The 16,131-nt window shown below is 40.4% G+C and overlaps 1 protein-coding gene across 1 annotated transcript in view; it reads right to left on the reverse strand.

The window, feature by feature from the left end:
* The window catches only part of LOC104273648 (protein THEMIS-like), a gene marked incomplete at its 3' end in the record, with an annotated part of 72,777 nt that overhangs the window by 29,491 nt on the left and 27,155 nt on the right, over positions 1–16,131 (reverse strand). Inside the window, 1 exon segment of the mRNA XM_009869040.1 lies at positions 15,290–16,131. This exon segment is cut by the window's right edge and continues 13 nt beyond it. Within this exon segment, the coding sequence (XP_009867342.1) occupies positions 15,290–16,131 (842 nt within the window).

Raw genomic sequence — 16,131 nt, forward strand, 5'->3', positions numbered from 1 at the left:
ACTTTGTTCTGAACCAGAGTTGCACCTCATCCCTCACACAGCGTACCTTCACAACCCTGCAGTGCCCAAGTCAACACAGCCATGGCATTCAGGGCTTTGCTTGAGCTGCTGACAGGCCTCGTGTGTACATGATGTTGTGACCCTTTCCCTATGTAAATGCAATTTCCACAGCTCTGTTGTGAAAAAGAGATGCCTGTCATTCAGTTTGGGTTAATCACTATGCCATGGGCAGAGTTCAGCTTCCGATCAAGGCACAAAAATCTACTTAACTACATATACCCATTTACATGCCCCACATGTCCTTGCTCTGACTACAGTCAGGAAACCTCATCACTACAGTTAAAAAGTGATTCAGCTAACTACAAAGTGTCTGCTTGGCTCTCCAGGCACCACTGACAGTAGAGGCCATAACAGGAGCTTAGCGACATAGCACACACATAGCAACCCAAGCAAAGATGCTTTTCCCTGGAGCTGGGCTGTCCCAGTCTGTCAGTCACTGCAGCACGCTGGCCCAGCTCTGAAGAAACATGCATGTGATCTTCCTCTCCCAAAACAAGCCTTCCAAGTTTTCACTTCTTGGAAGAAGTTTCAATTCCATTAATGCAAATGGAGTTGTATTTCCTTAAACCAAGCCTGAGTGTATCCCGGGAAGTCCCTCTGTGCAAGCCCAGAAAGCTTGAGATAGATAGAACATAGTGGTTAAAATGTAGTCACAGCTGAGCAGCTAGGCAAGCAGGAAAGCAGTCGAAAGAACTCTTGTAGTACAGGTTTCAGAAAGAAAGCCATTTGGCACTGCCTAATGAACAGTATCAGCTAGAAAAAACAAATGCTCTGACAGGCATTTTCATACTGGAGTGAAGGTTTCTTCGGGGTTACACCTGAGCAACACTGCATGTAGAGAGAAACTCAAGTATGACATTTTGGTTAGGGGTGCATGCAATGCATAAGCACATAAAACCTTCATAAAGGATTTTTTAAATCAACAAGTTACTGTTGCAGACTGTCACGTTTCTACAACTACAATGTACCTGCAATCAGGGTGAAAAATTGCATTTACAGTCGGAAATTGTAAGTACATTGGAAAATGTAAATACAAATTACACTGCACATTTGTACATTTGAAAATGCATTTACATTTGAAAAACTTACGAAAAACATGATGGCAGTGCTTGGCAATATGTCTTCTGAAATAAGCTGGAAGTTCCCATTAAACTGAAATTTTTAACATAGTGGTTTATGCTATTAGGTATCAAATCTCTTTTTGTAATTACATAAGATATCACAACCAACAAATAAAGAAAATGTATTTAGGTACTCAGGAAAAACAAATTACTTTAATCTAAAGTCTATAGAAATTTTAGAGTCATATATTCTTGTTGTTGTTATTTTTGAAAGCTGCAATGATTTAGTACTCTAAACATATAGTCACAAATTGAAAACATGGATTAAAATGTCTACTACTTGACCTTCTCACAGATATCCCATGAATATAAATTTTATGCATTCAACAGCTGCTGATCAAGTTATATACTCTGAAAAGCATTGTTTGAAATATACATAGATCCATGGTAAATTTTATAGGGTTTTTATGTTAATAGACACTTTACAAACCATTGCATAACCTCCACAAATTTACCCTACAAGAGTGGTTGTAGAGGCATATGACATCTTCTGATCTATGATCAGAAGATCTTTGCACTTTAACAATACAAGATAGCCCCTTTGATATCAACTTTTCACCTGAAATAAATCTTGACTTTTATTTATTTGTTCCAGGATTATAAATCAGTCTGATATGCATGCATGAAACTTTGAAAATGAATGTGCAGTAACAAAAACAAAGCAAGCACTTTCTACTTTCCATCGGAATCTTACTCCTGTTCACATTCATGGCACTTTCACTCTTCACCTTGTCCTTATTTCTTTCAGGCACTGCAATCTCAGTGAAGACTAAGTTGTCTTTGCTCAGCACAAAGCAAAGTAAAAGATAGTGCTGAGCTGCATTGACTGAAGACAACTAATAGAAGAAAACATATTGTCTCAGTACAGCTACTAAATTCTGGTATGGGTTGTTGTCTAGTCTCCTTTCTGTGCCTTATCAGGTTGAGCCACTAAGGGAGAAAAGATTGCTTACTCTCTTCTTTCCAGTGTGTATATCTGCTGTGGGATCAAGCACGCAAACAGTAAGCCCTTACACTCATGCAACGAATTTCATTAAGTTAAACTTGCACAAGCCTTGCAAGATACAGTTCATGTGTACACTGAAAAATAGATATCTCATATATCATTGCACATGAAGCTCCACGAATAGCACTATGTATTCCTAAATTTTGGCTGAGTTTTGGGTGAAAAGTGATTGCTAAATCAATAAATTAATTTTATTATTTCTTTTTTTACACACAAAGCTTACTAGACATTAACAGCATTATTGAATGTTTAGATTATCACAAAATCATTTAGTTCTGCATTAGAATACCACTACTTTTTGTCACTTCGTTTCTTAGGGAGACCTTTCTCAACAAGTATATTGAGGAAGACTGACTTTTTTGCAGTTAGGACTATTTGCCTTCTAGTCCCATTGCACTTGTAGGTCATGTCATGACTGAAAAGCTCTTGAGACATAATCACCAAGCGTTCATCGGCATCGCTCAAATAGCTCTGATATCCCAGCACACTGGTGGCCCTAAACTATGTGCTTTGAAGAAGGGCTGGGGGCTGCTTGAAGCAGACGTAAATGTTCTTTCCTGTCTGTTAATCAGTTAGGCATATGCATGCCCAAAATGAGAGCTACACAAGAACTTGCCATAGTCCTTACACCACCTGCAACGGCTTTCCATTGGCTACTTCGCTTCTCTTTATTTTCTGCCACAGCAGACTGGTGATTTTTGACAACTTCTGTTTTGCTCAAAGCAAGTTGCATCACAGATTACCTCTTCAGATCACACTACGATTTCTTGTTGCGAGTGCTTACTGTTCAAATCTATAAATCACAAGTTTCTTTCCTAGTTCATAACCATTTTCTGATCTGTATGTAGGCTTGTTGTTACCAGATTATTTGCTACTTGTCCTGCAAGGCAGTGGAAACAATTTGGTGTCTCTTTGTTTGTTGACATTATAGAAAACTACTTTAAGTTGCCATTTACTGTAACTACACTGGTTTATCAGTGAACAAGAACACCTTCTGGGAATTATCATTTCAGCTGCCCTAGAAAAGTGCTTTCAGTAAAACCTTTACTTTTTAAGTTGAGTCTAAGTTATACTTACCCTATGGCTTCTGTGTCCTTAATGAACTGTGCCTGCATGGAAATGCACCACCTGCTTCTGTTACACCCAGGGAAATGGGGCTTCCGATTTATAGATTTTGCCAGTAGAATCTCTTCTAAACGACATTTGTTTCTGATGCTTTTCTGAGCGCTTTCAGTCTCAGTCTGAATATCCATCTACCTTTACAAATTTCTCAGCTTCTTGTCCTTTCTCTGGCCTTGTTTCTATAGTCCGCAGTAAGTTAGAGTTTGAATTTAAGGTTTCTTGCCATTAACTCTCTTTGTAAACATGCCTATAGCACATTGAATTGCCTTGGTTTGAAGCAATTTAATCCTCTCTCATTGCCACATGGAATATTTAATAATTTCTGCATGTGGAGTGACCACAAATGAGGCCATGCAGAAAGCCAAATTAATTGTACATTTACAGTCTAGTACACTTCTTTGTGCAGACAAGACATCTATTTCAGTTAATTCTTCACAATTAGGCTGTAGTGATGATATACTAGCATTCTTGAGAAAAAGTTTCATTTACTCTTCCTGCTTTCACTTTCACTGTCATGACTCTAGAGCTCGTGTCTAGTCAGTGAGAGAATCTTATTATAGCAATGTCCAAATGTGATACACAGCGAGAATTAAAGCATTATCCAACTTGTATCTGCATAAGCAGGCTCCCTGGAAACAGAATTCAGACTGATATTTTCATTTCAAATCTATATTTTCCTCCACCTAAGCAGTCAATGGAGCATCTTCTTTTCTAAGTAAGATCCAATTATAATGAGAGCTTGGATTGACAGGAAACATTATTATAACTGAATGAGCTGTCAAATCCATGATTAATAAGGTTTTTCATTTAGGTTCAACAATAGCAGCGTCAGACCACTGGCATATTATTATTCAATAACTCATAACATTCATAAGAAGGTTTACTTTCTATTTTGGAGGGTAGAGGGAGATGTCTTACATTCAGATGTTCATATAGGGCAAAAGTAGGTTCAATATTTCATGAGAGGATTTTATTTCTGTGTTTTCTAAAGATGCAAAGTAATGAAAAGCCTTATGCAAAATCTAAGTCTGCTGTTTAAGGACTTAGTTTCTGTTTTACTCCTATCATCTCCCATACTTTTGCATCCACATTCTTATTGCTTGAACCATGAGAACAAAGAGGGAATATCAGTTGGTGTAGGAGATTTGTAGCCTGGATGTCCACACCACCAGATGCTGACTGTGTGGAGTATATGTAGGAGACAAACCAAGATATCTACGGTCCATATCTGTTCAGCGAGGTGCAATGAAGCACATAAACAACAGTAGTTCTTTCATGTTAATCACTGTATATGTATGCATTTTAAAATCATTGTGTGTAGATCAAGTAGAGCAGATTGTTTTCTGTGGTACACTACTTTCCATTTTTATGTGAGAGACAATGAGGGCAGGATAATCATGAATTAGGATGTTCATAAAGGAAGAAGAACATATTCAAAAAGAAAAATCCTCACAGGAAAAAGCTCCTTTTTATAGCAAAAATGCAATTCCCTCTCTCCTACATAAATTCAGCTTTCCCATCCCATTTCACAGTCTGATGTAAGATAAACAGATATCCTACTTTTCTTTTAACTAGTTCTCAATTTCATCTTCCTAGTCTACCTCCGTAATTCACTCTTCCATCTGAATGGTGGTGCTGCTCCATCACTGCAAATAGTATAAATGATGTGACTGTAAGGGCTGTGTGCTAGAGCTGACTTCAGAAAATGACCTCTTAGTCCAGCATTCATTTATACATCACCAGGTACATCCCACTACTTTTTATCCAAATACGATCTATCATTATAAATATATATATAGCTCCATACCATAGTGGTCTCATTTTCTTCACTTAACTGCACACTTGCACAAACTAACCTTTACCATGCAACTTTCATTTTAATGTTATCATCTGTCAAAGTCCCACAGGCTGGGGAAATGTATAGAGACACCGAATATAGCACAGCAGATGTAGAAGGCAAGTACAAAGGCTGATGTCTACTATAATAAACTAGGTGGTTAACAAAAGACCAACTTACAAAGATGTTAGTAAGCCTCAAGGTTAACACCTTGCAATGTTAAATGGGACAAGTTCACATCTCTCTTCTTTCTTGTTTCTTCCTCTTTCAGAAATCAACACTTAAGTCACCTGCATTTTTGCACCTCTTTTGTAAATTAACATTCAGTTGAAAACTTTTAAGCAAGGTTAAAACATACTAGTGTCCAGGAATTTCATTGTTATTATTATTTTTATGTTGTTACTGTTGCGTCTGTTGTGGTAGCCAATGACAAAATCATGCATATATGTAAAAATGATGATTGTGTCTATAAATATCCAAGATGGGAAGCGAACACTGTGTCCCATTTTGTAGACAGAAGAGACAGCTACATGAACAAGTTGCCACAAAGTAAATGAGCGTGGATTTACAGCTCATTAACTACTCCATGGCAACTGTCTGTGTGGTTATTGCTTCAGAGTAAATGTGAGGTAGCTCTGACCCTTACTGAAAGTGAGGCAATGTATCTTCCATTTACCTGAGATTTAAGTATCCATATAAAGAAACTAATGAGCTGTAAATCCACAATCTTTCTTCACACACAGTAGCTTCTTCACCTATCTTGAGGCAATGATATTTATGTGATTTGTCTGGTACCACTGAAGCAGCATGTGACAGAAGTGGGAATGTAAACCAGACCTCCTGAGCTCCTGCAAATTCCACTCCTCTCATGGCCAGACTTTTCCTGAAAAGCTGCTGTTCAATTGCTTGGCGCATCTCCCTTCAAACGAGAGCAATTCACAAGCAAACTCAGCCACTGTTTCTGTCATTAGTACTGTGGAGCACACGTACACCACTTAGGCAAAACAGATGGATTGGTAAAAGTAGATACTAGATACAGTTTCTTCATTTCACGCATAAAATATTATTTACTTTTTCAAAGACTCTTTAATTTAAAGTTAAAAGAAAGTGACGTTTTGGGAATAGCTTTATCCTGGTTTATTTATCAGATTTTAACTTTAGCTGGAGTCCAAACTAGTGCAGAGTCTAAGCGGTCTTTAGTTACTGTGTTGTCCATCAGGGCAGTTCATGGCATACCACAAGCTAGCAAGGGGGCTTCTTTCTTCTCCTTTTTTTCCTCTCCAGTGGCTCCTATCAAGTGATAATCTACTAAGACTCCATCACACTAATTCAGGTGTGACTATTGCTTCAAGTCACTATTCACAGTCGCTGCAAGCCTGGGATCATTACTCTTGATTTTTCAGTGGTACCACAGAGAGTAGAATACCCTGTTCCTCCTCAAACTCCTTGTTACTTTCTACTAAAAAAAAAAAAAGAAAAGAGGGAAAGAAACCCATGGTGGGAAAATCTGAACCACAGCATCACAACATATTGCCTTTAAATATATTTGCCATAAAAATTATTTCATGTTTTGAGGTAGAACAAGAACATAACTATGTTAAATACCTTGACAGAGTTCCATGCAAATTATACACTTCTATCCAAAAAGAAGGGAAATTAATTCTCTTAGTACAGACACTAAATTCATTGATTTTCAGCCTTTAAGATCTCCTTTAAGTAATAATTCATAAACTTAACTATTCATTCTATTATTATCATGCTTTTTATGTCATGTCTATGGACTAACACATTCCAAAAGCAGAGAGGGAAAGTCCAGGACTCAGACTGCCTTTACGAATTTTAATGGATTTGATGAGTCTTTCCACAGCACATTCTGCTTCCTGGTAATCACTCAACTCCTCCCTGCAAGGACTCGCTGGGAAATGTGAGTCGTGCCTACAGGTCCTTTGGGATTTGACCTTGCTGTCACACTGACAGCAACTTCCTCATTTCATTTCAGGGGGCAGTATATTTCAAAGCACAATCCCAACCTTCTGGAATGCTTTCAGTTCTGGGATGCCCAGCTTTGACAGTAATGCAAAAGCTTGAATTTCATGAAGGCAGGCATAATGTAAATGGAAAAAGTCAGTGCTTTCTTTCACATTGACCACATACAACACTCTAGTGACTCTGATGAGCAGCCTTCTTTTTTGTTTTTCTTTTTTTTGGCAGAGGCTGCATCAACACTAGTGGATTAATCACAGAATCATAGAATTGTCAGGGTTGGAAGGAACCTTAAAGATCATCTAGTTCCAACCCACCTGCCATGGGCAGGGACATCCCCCACTAGATCAGGCTGCTCAGAGCCCCATCCAGCCTGGCCTTAAAAACTTCCAGGGATGGGGCTTCCACCACCTCTCTGGGCAACCTGTGCCAGTGTCTCACCACCCTCATGGTGAAGAACAACTTCCTAACGTCCAATCTGAACCGATCCATCTCTAGCTTTAACCCATTCCCTCTAGTCTTATCACTACCCGACATCCTAAAAAGTCCCTCACCAGCTTTCTTGTAGCCCCCTTGAGATACTGGAAGACCACAAAAAGGTCTCCTCAGAGCCTTCTTTTCTCCAGACTGAACAGCTTCAACTCTTTTAGTCTGTCTTCATAGGAGAGGTCCTCCAGCCCTCTGATCATCCTCATGGCCCTTCCCTGTAGACATCCCTGAGCTCAGTTTCAAGCTGAGCCAAACAGCCCTTTCCCAAACAGTTTCTGAGTGAGATCTGGGGCACCCGAGACCCACTCTCAGTATGCAGTTTGCAAGCAGCCCCAAAGAGACCAAAAGAATTACCAGCAGATACATCAGCCACCTCATGCCAATTGACCTTCAGCTTCCAGAAGAGTCCCTGAAAGTGTTAAAGCAGGGATGGAGCCAGAGAGCCTGGCACCTGCCTGGGGTTTCAGCCTCAGCAGCAGGAGCCTGGGAAGCTCCCGACAGATCATGGAGCAGGGTTACAGGGACTGTGTTTCCTGCTGGAAATTCATTGTGGTGCAGGTTATTTCTGGCCAGTTTAAATGGGAAACCTCTTTGGTGACTTCCACACAGACCAGAATATAGGCCATGAAAGGTAGCACTTCAATTCAAAAATGTAATTTCCCAAATCTCTTGCCGTAAGAAAACGGGCAAATGATAGAGTGCAGCCTGGAGAACAGCCTTGTGGAAAGTCAGGCAAAACATAATTATGAATTATGTTTTTTTCTCAACATTTCAGATGCCCCATTAAATCATATTTTCAGAGAGTTATTCTGCTGCAGTGTTATTTCTTAGAAATTTGGATTTATTTTTTCACTTTTTTATCCTTCTTCATAATTATACATAATGAAGCAATTTTTATTGTGTTACATGTTTTGTTATATTATATACTTTCTGCAAGAGAGAGAAAAATGTGCCAGCCAATTCTCCCCTTACTGACACCAATGGCTTTTGGCTCGCACCCTCCATGCAGGATTTTCCTTCTTCCTGTCAGGAGTTCCATATTTTCATGTGGTCCAATTTTCTATTTCTTCTGGGCATCCTTTTTATTTTGATACTTCTTTTCTCTTTGTTCTCCAAGTAATTCATTTTTAGCTCTAAATTAAGCAATTTGCTGTTTAACCAGTTGACATTTTCATAAGTCAGCATATCCAAATGCTCATCTGTACCTTCCTTAATTTCATGTACTGTATCAGCATTTCCTGTAGCAGTAATAGCTTTCTGCAATGACACTTACGCCTCAGATTGCCCTGCTAGTTTTTCAGGCAATTATCTACTGCTTGTCTTTCTGGAAGGCACATTGCTATCTTCCCCACTGTATTTTGGATTTGAGAGTAACATCAATCTACAATAAGTCCCTAAGACAGACTTGATGATTCTTGATGGAAATGTCAAACCTTTAGTATTGTTTAAAAGAGAAAAAGATCTTAATGCCAGGTGTCTACACTGAGAACATCAGGAAAACTATAGTCATTTATTCGCTGGGGCTTTAGGGTTTCCTGCTCCTCTGACTCTCCTGGTTCATACAGAGTCCATAATGTGCCCAGCAGTCCTGGTACAGCTTTGCTTGCTTTATTTTGCAGAAAAATACAGGATGTGAGGTGAGATGGCACACATGCAGGCTTCAGCCCAGCATGGTACCAGGGTGCATGTAGGGTTCCCAGAAAAATCGTCACAGGCCCCCAGATATGGACATAACTATAAGGATCTCTGCAACAGAGCACCCATAAAAAGTCCTTCAGCTCAGACTGTCCAGCCTACAAGAGAATTAAATGGCTTGAAACTTGTCAGCAACTACAGCCTGCTTCGATTTTGCTCCTAAAAACCTATCTGAAGATGGATGCTCTACTAAGGTTCAGAACAGATGCTACTGGAGAAGGAGATGAAAATCCCTGCATAACTTGGGATGTCCCTGCAGCTCCTATGTGATAATTCTTGTGGCCTTGGTGTCAGCTCACGGCATGAGAGAAGAACAGATGAGGAAGATGTGCTGGAACACGAAAGAAGGAAAGACAAGCCTGCCTGAAATTGGCAGAGAAGACTGGAGAACTAAGGCCATATAAATTGGGGCTGGTGGCACATGAAAAATGTAGTGCTGGGGGACCTGAGGCATGGAGGGTCTGGGGGAAATCAGGTGCACGTGGCACAGGGTGGGTGTTAGGAGAAGACAGACCCTGTGACATGGTGTGGATGTGGTACTCAAGAGGAACTACAAGCTGCAGCACAAGGAGTTGGAGGGATTGGGGTCCTGACTCATGGGGTGAGGCAGCAGTGGGGATGGGATCTTGAAAGACTTCAAAAACTTGGCCACAGTGACAATGTGGGGTGGTCACTGACCTGTAAGGGTTGCGCTTCCAGCCTTCACAGGCTATTTACTGGGGACTTATTAAGCTACTGGAAAGCAACAGGGAGAAACAGGGATAAGGGGAAGGAGAAGGAGAGAAAGGTGAGACTCTAGGGAGAGGCAAATCTTTTTGGTGGGGGCAGAGATAAAGAGAGGAAGAGACAGCACAACTCCAGCCTCAGCAGCCAAAATGATGCACCTATGAGAGAGAAACCCTCTTTATTACACTTGCATATGCATGGTTTTACATCTGTTAATGAACCACAGTTTCCTCCCTCATTTCAAGTGTCAAAAGGCTATTAATTCCTGAAGTCTGCTCTTACCTATTCCTCCCTGGCTGTCCTGCATGCATTTTCTAATATATATCTATTTAGGAAGGTTATTTACTTGCTACACAGCAGAAATACTTGTATTAAATCTGCTCTGTAATGGCCTCGGAAGCACAAAAGAAATATCGAGGAGGAAGGAAAGAAGACGCTGCAGGAAAACTCATTTGCTGAAAAATGCAGCTTATGTCTTATCAGTTTAATTCCAGATAAGTCTTCATTTCGCTGTGAAGACAGATGCGATAAATATGTTAATAGCAGATTTCGATAGTTGAGTTTGTAGAACTGCAAAGCCAGATGGAAATGATAATTTTCCTTTCATTTTAATTTTGAAATGAAAAGCAAGAAACCAAGAAAGTTCCTGATATCATAACACTGTAATGAGTTCTTGAAGGATAATGGACCTTAGCATAGAGTGATGATTAACTATCATGCCCTGATACTATTTTATTAAATTCCAATTTCTCTAGCTGGAATTCTCTCCAGAGCTGAGTAGATTACTGCCTGGGACTGACTTTTCCAGTTCCGCATTCATAAGGGTATTTAGCACCGATCCTAACTTAAAGCTGGTGAGTATTTTACTGATTCTACTATTGCTCAGGCTAGATACATGTGTAAACAGACCGCTTAGCATTGGATGGAGTTAAGCTCTATTACTGTTTATCAGAGGCCAAATAATAACCTTTTTCATTCCTTAATCAGTGCATTTAGTGCCCTTGGAATATCAGGAGTATGGGAGCTAAACCGTGGCCTTCCATCCTCCACTACTGATACAGCCTTAGCAATATTTAGCATAAGCCCTTCTTTGATTGTTTCCATTTAAAACATTGAGGGACATACATTAACACCTTCTTAAATCTTTAGGATATTCACCGCTTTAACTGATGGGCAAAAAGAAAGCTAGAAAACTTTTGCCGCTTGAATGCCCTTGAAGGGGAGGGAGCAGTAGGTAGCCCGTGAAAAGCGTAACGAAAATTCAGGAAAAGATTTTCAAGCTTCTTTTGTTCAAGGTCCCACCTGAAACCTTACTCTGGAGATACTACGTGAAAAATTAGTCTGTTATATTCACCCTGGTAGTTCTAACTGTGGAAACAACAGGCACATCTGGCTTGTTCTTTTTAAATGAATTTTAATTTCAAGAAGACGAGTTCCTGACTGGATCCTCCCATGGAAACTTCTCTCCAGGAACAACTTGGCAAGAGGTTGAGGTCCTCCGTTCACAAATCAGCAGCATTAATTTCTAGGATTTTATTAGGTCATTCTCACTTTCTAACTAAGCTCACAAATCAGAAACCGAATGGCTTAAGCTATTTAAATCAACATGTCAGTTAGAACCCCCCGGGGACTTTATTCCAATGATTCCAGTGAAGAAAATGTGAATTTCTTGTGAATGACTGCTTGTATTTAACATTAGACAAAGGGTACAATCATTATTTTGTCATCACTGTCCTCCATTGGGGGTATTTATGGGTAGAGTAGATATTGGTTATTAGATAGATATCTGCTATCTGATATTGATATTAGATTTATATTTGCTAACTGAAAAATCAAATAAATTTCATCATATGATGCATGTTATTTTGTTTCATCTGTTTGCGTGTATGTTCTTGGGGCTTGTCCTTGTTTATTCAATTAGCAAATAATACAAAATTGCAAACATACCTGGTCTAGAGGCTTCTTGACCATACAAAACAATTAGAAACTCTACGCTGTACTGTGGGGGGGGAGAGGAGAGATCCCCAGGCTCTGGAACTGAAAGCTGTGTCAGCAGGAGTGAAGCCAACTTAATTAGCCCTGTGAAGAGACTGGGCAGAGTGCTTGGTTAAAGCAGCTCTGTTACTTTTGAGAATTCATCTGTTGTCTCTGGACTTTGCTGAACTGTGCAAACATACATGTCTCTGCAGCATTGCACCTTTGCACACTAGTGGAGACAGTTCGTACGCTTATTGGAGATTCCAGTCCATGCTGACTGCTAATCTCATACAATTCAATGACTAACATGATCAACCATATACAGGGAAACATATAGTCCTGCTCCTGGCCCTAGTGTTCACTTACCAAGGTCAGAAAACAGCAGGCAGAGACAGCTGGAGCTTCTGTGCCCTCACAGCCTCGCTGTGAGCTAAGAGGCAATCAAAGCACAGGCTGTAGCTAGAGGTGACCCACCCTTGCAGAGCATCCTCAGGTATTGGCATAAACCAGACAGATCTTAGTCCTCTGTGGACTCATGCAGCAGCAGCACCATTTAATTCTGGAGCACCAAGCCAAGCAGAGCTTCCCAACTCGTGGGAAAGGAAGCCGTCCTCCACCCTCCAGCAAGCAGCTGGAGCTCCCTAAGCACCAGGCAGGGAGCTGCCTGCAGGAGGAGCACAGCAAGTCAGGCAGCACTAAAGCTTGTTCCAGGCTGCCACCTTGTCAGGCTTAAGCTCGGCTCATTAGAACATTCGACTGTTATTTATGCAAATAAGTCTATGCAGAGTCACAAAATATGCAAAGAGAGCCATTTATCAGTTTGGCACCATTTCCAGGTTTCTGAACCCTCAGACGGCCCTGATACTTACAGAAGAAAGTGCAGTCTTCCCTATCGCTACCCCTGGCAAAGAAGCCAAGGCAGAGCCTATCCGCTACCACCCATGTCCGCTCAGAGGACTTGTGGTGCTCAGGATAGAAAAGATGATGCATTCTGTGCAACTTTAAACCTATGAAGTTACAGCTCAGGATGTTTAATCTTATGAATAAGGGATCTCTGCTTGTTTCACCTTTCCAGGGAAGGAGATTTATAAATCTGCATAACTCTAAACATTCTGACTGCAATTTTTTATTTATTTATAACAAACATGTGACCAAAAAAAATTACTTCTGTAACTGTCTGGTTAAATGTGCTTTTTTGTCTGGACAGATGTAGCTTAAGCTTGCTGTCACTCATGAACGTGCAAACAACCTCAGCTCATCCTTTTCCTGCCGTTACTGCTCTCTCCTCTCTTCAGCAAAATATTATCTTCTGCACAAATCTGCTCTAGAGTCAGCATCTGCCTGTTGTCATCCACATACATCCATCAGTAACTGAAGGAGGTCTGAGTCTTCCTCACAATGGTAGGGGTCTACCAGAAACACAATTTCAAGGAATTCTTCCCTAGTTCTGTACCCCAGGCCAGTACCAGAGTAAGAGCTTGCCTGTTAGCTCCAAGGACCAGTTTCCTGCATATCCTCCCAAGCCTAACAACATGGCTTATTTAAGCCGCTACAAGGTTCACTGTTCAAATTAGCAGGAAAGAAGTTTCTGTAATATGAGTAAAGATGGAGTAAAATAACACAGCTTTTTGATATATTACCCTTTTCTGAGACCATCCTTATCCATTCACTTCTCCTGCGGTCTACTGTAACCATCTCCCAAGACCTATGTGCAGCTGTGGACTTGCATGTGGTCTTAGAACTGACACTGAGAGGAGGAACACTTCTAGCAGTAAAGGACAGGTACTCAGAAAGATTCCCCTTTCAGGATGGCTACAACTGGACCTTAATTGGATAGCAGCACAATAAATAATTATCCCCAATCCACCAAAATATAATTCTATGGGTTATATTGCATGAAGAGTTCTGCAGAATCACGATGTAGAGACCTGAAAGTGTTTCCAAAGTTTTTGCTTCTTTCCCTGCAGGAAATTTGTATCTGCTCCAATAAATAGTTATCCCCAATATATATAATTCTATGGGTTATATTGCATGAAGAGTTCTGCAGAATCACGATGTAGAGACCTGAAAGTGTTTCCAAAGTTTTTGCTTCTTTCCCTGCAGGAAATTTGTATCTGCTCATGACAGCAACTGCAACTTAACTTCAGTACTCCCTGTACAGTTTCTCTCACTAAAGTCTATGAATGTACCTTTCTTTGAGTCTTTCAATATATGCAAGAAAATTGTGCTAGGGTGACTGGTGACCCCCTAGCAGTTTATTATCCACCTAGATGCTCATTCACTCTCCCCTGACATCAGGATGATGATCTCATCAGGAAAGAGAATAGTAAAAGCAAAAGCAAGAAAACTGTGTTAAGGTAAAGACAGTTTAATAAAGGAAAAGGCAGTCACTCACCACCTCCCACAAGCAGATTGATGTCCAGCCAGTCCCTAAGCTATGGCTGTCTTCCCAGACCCACCATCCGTTAGTTTTTATTGCTGAGGATGGAATTATATGTAATGGAACATTCTTTTGGTCAACTGGGGTCAGCCATCCCATCTGTGTCCCCTCCAAATCTTTCTCTTGCAAGTGGAGGCAGCCTGGGAAACTGAGCTATAGCCAAACATTGGTGTTTTATCAAAGCTGTTTTAGTTACAAATCCAAACCACGATGTCTTACAGGCTGCTGTGGAGAAAGTTAACTACATCTCAGCCAGACCCAACACAAAAATTAAGGAACAAATACATTGCCTTAGGTTAACCATGAAGAAAATTGTCCTAGTAGGGACACTTCTTTCTTAACATCAAGTGCTATTCTAAAACGGCTGCCCTTTTTATTCCAAATGCAAAAATTCTGCACTTGGGTAAGTGCAGAACTATGCAGTTAAAAACATCTATACAACTTGACTTTCTGTAATTTAATTCTGCCATTTCCAGCTGAGCAGCTATCTTTAGATTATGAAAACATATGCTTCTCTTAATAAAGATTTGAATACAGCCACTTCAAAACTCTCCCTTCACTTGGCATTGGTGCAGTAAAGGATTATCCATGCAAAATTACATGGCCAAGCTTTCCACTGTGCATTGTCATGGTTCTGCTGTTTTTCATGGATCAGTTAACATGGAGTGGAGGCTTCAGCCATTGTTGTCAGTAATGGCAAATTTGCCTGTTACAGGGAATTGAGAGCCACCTGTGTACATGCCATCAGGATACACAAGTAAAACAGAGACTTTAAACCAATAGAACATGACCTATGAATGTAAGAGATTCAAAGACAAGGGGTGATACCTTACCTTTGGAGCCTGTAGTAGATCAGACACATCTTGCTTGGGTACTGCAAAAACAGGGTTTGGTGCAAGTGTTATTGGCTTTTTGGGAGGCCTGGGTGGTGGATGAAGGGTTTGGTTTTCATATCTTCGCACCATATAGTATTGCTCTTCGCTGATCTCTTCCACTGTTGTCTTAGTCACAGGTGGCACAGCTGTCTGGATATCTTTGTTGAGCAAATGGACTGACATGTTTAAGCGATACACAGGAATCTCCCAGCTCTCCAACGGGTTGCTGGTACTACTAATCAGCAAGTAAGAGTCCGTGATTTCTTCTTCAAACTGCAGACCAGGCACGGCAGCCAAGGCATCTTCCTCAATGGAGAGGTCCCTCACAGCCACTTTGACATTAAAAGGCAAATGAAATTCTTTGCAGATCTCAGAAAGCTGGTACTGTTTCTTGTCATGAATCACTTCCACAAAACCACCTTCCATGTACATAGGGAGGAGCACTTTCTTATATGTATCACTTAGTATTTGTTCACAAGCTAAAACGTCTATGTGTTTCTTTCTTCCCTCATATAGAACTTCACTGGTTTGGCACTGTTGAACTAGAAATTGGTCTCCAACCGAAATGGAAAAAAGCTCTTTATGAGGGGAATCAAAGGCTTTTGTTGCTACTACATGAAGCTGCTCCTTTTCACTTCTTGCTATCTCTAAGTCATAGGCAGTCGGAAACTCTCGAGGTCTTCTCTTGAACTTTCCTTTGTAGCTCATAGGGATTAAAAAATATCTTTTGGGGGGGTCACTTCTGATCTCAGAGGCTAGGACTCTTGTTGCCTGGTACTTTTTGTAAATGACAATCTCTT

Source organism: Apaloderma vittatum, unplaced genomic scaffold (assembly GCF_000703405.1).
Source record: "Apaloderma vittatum isolate BGI_N311 unplaced genomic scaffold, ASM70340v1 scaffold115, whole genome shotgun sequence".
Classification (NCBI taxonomy): Eukaryota; Metazoa; Chordata; class Aves; order Trogoniformes; family Trogonidae; genus Apaloderma; species Apaloderma vittatum.